We start from the raw sequence: 6,000 nt of genomic DNA, 5'->3' as shown, positions 1-6,000 counted from the left end.
GGCGCCCCTGCGGAAAGGCTGGGCTCACCGCGGGCAGGAGCAGGAGCGTCGAGCCGGGGCTCTGCCAGCCAGTCTGCGGCCCCGGTACCGCGGGAGGCGGACAGTGGCGGAGCCGCCCGGCAGAAACACGAGCTAAGGCGCGTCGCAGGCCCTGCCGGGAACGGCCGTAGCCGCGCGGAAAAGCCCCTGGAACGCCCCTGCCAAATAAGCCAGGGACGAGCTCCCGAGGCGGCGCGGGAGCGGCCCAGCCCCACCGGCACACGGCCACGGCCGCCGCCGCCTTACAGCCCTCCGCCGCGAGAGGCGGCCCAACGGCAAAACAACCGCCCCAACCGACCCTCCACAACTTAAACGGCGAGGCGGCCTGCCGCCCGACGCTTCCTCCAATCATAGGCAGCCTTCCACGCGCCGCCGACCGCCTCTACCAATCGGCGCTAGCGACACGGGCGGCAGGGCTCCCGCGCCGGCGCCTCTGGGAGTTGTAGTCCGCGGGTCGCCGGCGGTGGGCGCACTGCGCGTGCGCAGTAGCCCGCGGGGGCGGGGCGGCGGGATTTGGGGCAGAAACATGAAGGCCTGGCACAGTATCCCTGTTTTTATGACGGCAGGGCTTAGGGCTTTGGGCAAGATAAATGCAGGCGACAGCAGGAACTCATTTCATCGACAGCGGCCAAATAAGATAACCATTTTTCTTTGAAAATACACTGAACGACACACAGGGGTTGTGAAGCACTCACGGGTTCAAGTTCTGGCTGAATATCCACATTTTTTTTAGATCAACTAGATGATTTTCAGTCTCTTCCTCCTCACATACATCTTCCCATACCCAGAGGTGCTTAGTATTCATCTCACAATTTACGCAATATACTAAGTATGCTGGAAAAAAAAACCCTGCACGCTAACAAGGCAGCTTTTTTTCTTAACTGATTCTTTAAAGAAACAGATTTTCTGTATTCAAAAAAAAAAAAAAATCTAGGCTTATTTACAAAACTACAAGGTTCTTCAAATCCATTTTCTCAATAAACAGAGAAAAGAAGAGGATGGATCATTTTCTGGGCAAAGTCCAGAAGAAAGACTGCTGTTATCCTTGGTGAGACTCGCTGCTTTTTCCACTTCTCATAAAGCAGTTGAATATATTGTACAAGGGGCTGAAGGGAAATGGGAAAAATACTTCCAGATGACCGAGAAGAATAAAGATTGACATGGGGTGCACAACTCCCAGCATGGCCCAGTCCTTCAGAGGCCAACAGCCTCCAAACTGGGAGTAACAGAGAAAAACATAAAATTCTGTTGCAAAAAGGGTACCTTGCAGAACGGATAAAACAGAAAAAATTCCCCCTCGCAGGTCATTTGGGATTTTTAGCTTTTTGCTCTGCTAGGAAAACATGCACCATCCCCAGCAGCACCTTCCCAAGCCCTCCACTAGCCCAAACATATTTAAGCAAAACTGAAACAACCTTGTACAGTCTAGAAGGAAATCAGTAAAAGCCTAGTTCTCAAACAAAGCCTTTGCATCGATTAAGTGCTTTCTAGCATCAAGTTTTTTCCCTTTAGTATTCCTGGCTAAATCACTGCTTATCTTGGAAATTTGGTACATTGGTGATTCTGCTGTTGGGAATAGAATACACATGCTCACAAATTTCCTCAAAAGAATCTGGTACAGCTCATCAGAACAGAGACAAAACCAAATAATAAAAGAAAAAAGTGGCAAGAGTATGTAGAAATATAATTTCTAGATATTGGTAAGGAAACATCTGCACTCCACATGCTTTTACAGTCATAAAGTGTCAGGCATCCATGTCAGGAAACCCCTGCAATACGCAAGAAGACATTGCAACAACACAATAACGATTGGCAAACTCACTCAATGTTTTATAAGACCGGTTTGATCTTTACCTATAACTTTCATCAAAATGAACCATTCACATTGGAGCTATTTGTTTCCCGTATGTAAAATGTGGACGACACCTCCTCAATCTGGTAAGGAAGTGTTGCAGATAAATGTATTAGCCTGTCTGAAGAGGATCTTGTAAGCCTCATGGTAACGAGAGGAGGAAATTACCTTTTTCTGAGACTGAAATGGTACACCAGGACCAAGGCTGGAACAAACAATAAGAATGACGTGAGAAGTGGGGTATGGCGAACACTGAAGGCAGGGTTCTGGTTAAGAAAAAAAAAAATCACGCTGGTTTTTTTTTTGAAGACTATGTTGTCATGCATACGTAAAACAGGTACCAAGCGAGTCCCATCTTGTGAGTACTTGACTTTAGAAACAAAACTTTCTTTATGGGGAGGCGTATCTATCCATAACGCAGAGGTCTGGAGTTGATTGTGGAGTACTTCACACAACCTTGTACGTAATTACTGACCGGACTTCTGAGATCTCGACGGAGAAGCAGCGAGAGCGGCACTGCGGGCCAGAGATGGCGGCGCTGCCCACCGCAACGCGTGCTGACTGCCGTCAGCTCTGCTTAATTGAGATTAACCGCAAGGGCGGCCGGAGCAGCCGCGTCGCAGGGTCACAGGTGCGGCGGCCCGTCACGGGAGTCACCCCGCAGCCGCCTCCGGGGCCGGCCGGGGGCCGACTGGCGGCGGCACCGCCAGCGCCGCGCTGCTCACGGCTCACGTTCTGCAAAAGCTGAAAAACGGAACAACGCGGGTGAGACGCTGGGCACCAGGTGCCGGCAGGCACGACCCGAAGGCTCCGGCGGCCCTTCCCGGGCACTCCGGCCCCCCGGGCCCCGAGGGGACGGCGAACCCCGCCCGCCCCTCCACAGGCCCAACGGCCGCCGCGGGAGGGGGCGGGGCGTGCGAGAGAGGCGGGGCCCGCGGGAGGGGCGGGGCCTGCGCGAGGGGGCGGAGCCGCGCGAGGGGGCGGGGCCCAGCCCCTCCTCCTGACGTCCGGCTCAGACAATGGGCCAAACGGCCCTTCAGCACCGGAAGTGAACGGATCAAGTTTCGTTGCACATTCCTCCGCGGCGGAAGTGGCGGAGGCCCCGCCCTCCTCGACCCCCTCCCCCCGCCCTCCAGCCCCCTCCTCCTCTAGCCGCGCCGTGGGGTGCCCTGAGGGGAGGCGGGCGGAGCAGTTCCTGCCCTCGGATCTGTCGGAGGAGTATCGCCGGGAACGGCGCGCCCGAGAGGCAGGCCGGTCGCTCAGCGCCGGGAGCCGCCTGGCCAGAAGAGTGGCGGCGGGACTACTTTTTGGCTCGGAAGGCAACAGCGCCGCCTGCTTCCGGGGGAGGGCTCCAAGCGAGACGCGTAACTTCCGGCGAGCTGGAACGCGAGCGAGAGGGGGTCGGCGCGGGGGGAGGTCAGCCCGGGGGGACGGGACGACAACACTCCGCGGGAGCCGCCCCTGCCGCCTCGCACGGCCGCCGCGCCGCTCCGCGCCCTCGCCTCGCCCTCCGCCGGCGGCCGCCCTGCCTGGCCGCCGCCGCCGCCGGAGGATGCCCCTCGGCCACCGGCCCAGCCCCGCCGGCCGCCCCTGAGGGCCCCCCCGCCGCCTCCGGCCGCCCCTCTCCGCCCTGCCTCGGCGCGGCCCTCGGTGCGCTCCCCCCGGCGGCGGCGGCGGCGGCGGCGGCGCCGTCCCCCTGCGGCCATGGCGGGGGGTGGTGGGCCGCGCTACGCGGCCGAGTTCGTGCCCCCGCCCGAGTGCCCCGTGTTTGAGCCCAGCTGGGAGGAGTTCAGCGACCCGCTCGGCTTCATCGGCCGCATCCGCGGCCTGGCAGAGAAAACCGGCATCTGCAAGATCCGGCCCCCCAAGGTACCGCCCGGCCGGGGCCGGGGGTGGGGGCAGGGCGAGGGGCCGGGAGGGGCTCGCCGTGCCCCTCGGGCTCCCCGGGGGGTCCGAGAGCGCCCGAAGTCTCGCTGGCTGGGAGAGCGGTGGATGTGGGGAGCGGGGAAGCCCCCCTCCCCCGCTCCCGGTGCTCGCTTGGGGTGTCGCGTGTCGCTTTCTGTAGGCCTTGGTGTCTGTGCCGGGGACACCTCGGCAGTTCTCGGCCGCAGAGCTGGGTTTTGGAGAGGTTGCTGTGGAGCAGGTGAGAAGCGAGTAGTGCCTGGCAGTGTCCGGGACTTCACGCTCTTTTTACTTTAAAAAAACCCCAAACCCTCCAACATCCCGCTTGTGAAAACTGCGAAGGCATTGTCGGTGAAATCAGGCGTTTGCTGTGGGAGGGAGGAGAGGGAGGAGGAGGAGGGGTATTTCTTTTTAATGGGTCGTTGTTTATAAACATAATCTTTAAACTGTTAATAGAAGTGCGGCCAACCTGTTTGTGCAGAATTATGTTTACGTGTAGCAGTTTAGAAGGTAGAAGCTTAATCTCTCTGATGGCTTGATCGTTATTTTATGACGACTTGCCCCGCGACCTGGTAAGCTGTTTAGATGAGAACATCAGGCAATTTGGGAAAAGGCAGTTAGATAACTTAATAATTAAAATACAAAATACCCCCTTTAAATATGGATGTGAAATAAGAGAGTCGAAAATACTAAGAGGGAGAGGGAAAAAAACCCGAAAAGAAAGCGTGTAACTGAGAGCAACTTGGATATGGGGATTGCTGACTGGATTTCATGATCCTTCCTCTCTTTCTGACCTGTCTGGGCTGCTGGAATCTGTTTAGTTGGTTTAATGACATGGTGAAAACTTGACCTCCAAGGGGCTGCCCTTTCTAAAATAAGCAGAATGGCTTAGGTTGGGAGGCCACAAGAAACTGATCCAGATCCTGTTCATTGAGAATAACTAGAACTTTCCTGGCCTTTGAATGCATTCATGTCTCTCCATGATTGCTTAGCTGTTTGCATTGCAGGGTTTTGCAGGATGCATGCGTCAGGTCGATTTGCAACCTGCAATAAGGACTAAATCGGGCATTTTATACTAATGTTACTGATTTATTATTTTTTTTCCATTATTAGAAGCTGTAAATATTTTGTGATTGTGCTCGAGGCCTTTATGTGCTGCAGCAGTGCAAATAGAATCATGGGTAAATGTTTAGTGTGGCTCGTCCTCTTGGAATGGGGTTGTCCTTACTCTGTTTGTATTTACTGCCAGGTAGACAATCTACTGTAACTTAACCTTTCTTAAAAAGTACCAAAAAGCTGAATCATACTTGTTTTGGTGTCGTGACACAGTTTTCAGAGATGGGGCTAGGAGGCACTTGTGGTTGAACCGACTGCTGGCTGTGTCCAGAAAGTCGTTATTTAAGGCTGCGTTCCTGTTAGAGAAGTGGATGCCTGACTGGTGGTCTTATCTTTATTGAAATGACTGTGGACAAGTATGAAAAAAGTTAGATGTGTAATAATGTGTTTTATTTAGCGTTTGTCACTGTTGGTAGTGAAAATTTTGCAATGTAGAAGATAGATGGAACTTTTAAAAAAGTAAATAAATAACTAACAAGCTACAGGGTGTTTCTCATATTTAAACTCCGTATGAGGTAATGCGTACTGAAATGCTCTGAACATTATTTTCTTTTATATTTTTAGTTCTGTGAGGATCTTGTTCTTCGAACTAAAATGTTGTCGGAAGAACATTGTTTTAAAAGCACAAGAATGTCATAAAACTGGAAGATGATATCACCAGTTGTACTGAGAAACTCATTCGCTATTGGGAGCTTGTTTACTCAGACATCGTTAGGTCTTCTGTTTTGTGCATTTTTTGAGAAGTTTCTTGAAGCAACGAAATGTCTTTCTGTCTCTCTTTAGGACTGGCAGCCTCCATTTGCATGTGAAGTACAAAGTTTTCGTTTCACGCCACGAATTCAGCGCCTGAATGAACTGGAGGTGAGCTCTTCCACTGTTAATATAATTTTGTGTTTGCACTGAAAGCAGTAGGTCTCCTTGCTTGAGCTTTGCATCTTGACAGGTTTCTGGGTGGGGGAGACTTTACAAACCCCTAGACCACATCGATGTTTATACTTGGCAGTGGCAGAGTTCATATAAAATAACTCTCCATGGCTTTGAGAAAAGTCTGGCTTTTATTTTATTACTCAAAATAACCACAAGAGTTTTTC

At 53.1% G+C, this 6,000-nt stretch overlaps 1 protein-coding gene across 2 annotated transcripts in view; it reads left to right on the top strand.

The window, feature by feature from the left end:
• The first annotated feature begins 3,595 nt into the window (after positions 1–3,595).
• KDM5A (lysine demethylase 5A) overlaps positions 3,596–6,000 on the top strand; it is a 55,881-nt gene continuing 53,476 nt past the window's right edge. For both annotated transcript variants that reach the window (XM_086611202.1, XM_086611200.1), the window contains exons 1-2: positions 3,596–3,760; positions 5,693–5,770. In XM_086611202.1, the coding sequence (XP_086467328.1) occupies positions 3,596–3,760; positions 5,693–5,770 (243 nt within the window). The remainder of the gene's footprint in view (positions 3,761–5,692; positions 5,771–6,000) is intronic.

The sequence above is a fragment of the Tauraco erythrolophus genome, chromosome 4 (genome assembly GCF_009769465.1).
Source record: "Tauraco erythrolophus isolate bTauEry1 chromosome 4, bTauEry1.pri, whole genome shotgun sequence".
In the NCBI taxonomy this organism is placed as follows: domain Eukaryota; kingdom Metazoa; phylum Chordata; class Aves; order Musophagiformes; family Musophagidae; genus Tauraco; species Tauraco erythrolophus.
Note: the sequence above shows the minus strand (reverse complement) of the source record. Positions and strands in the feature narration are given on the sequence as shown.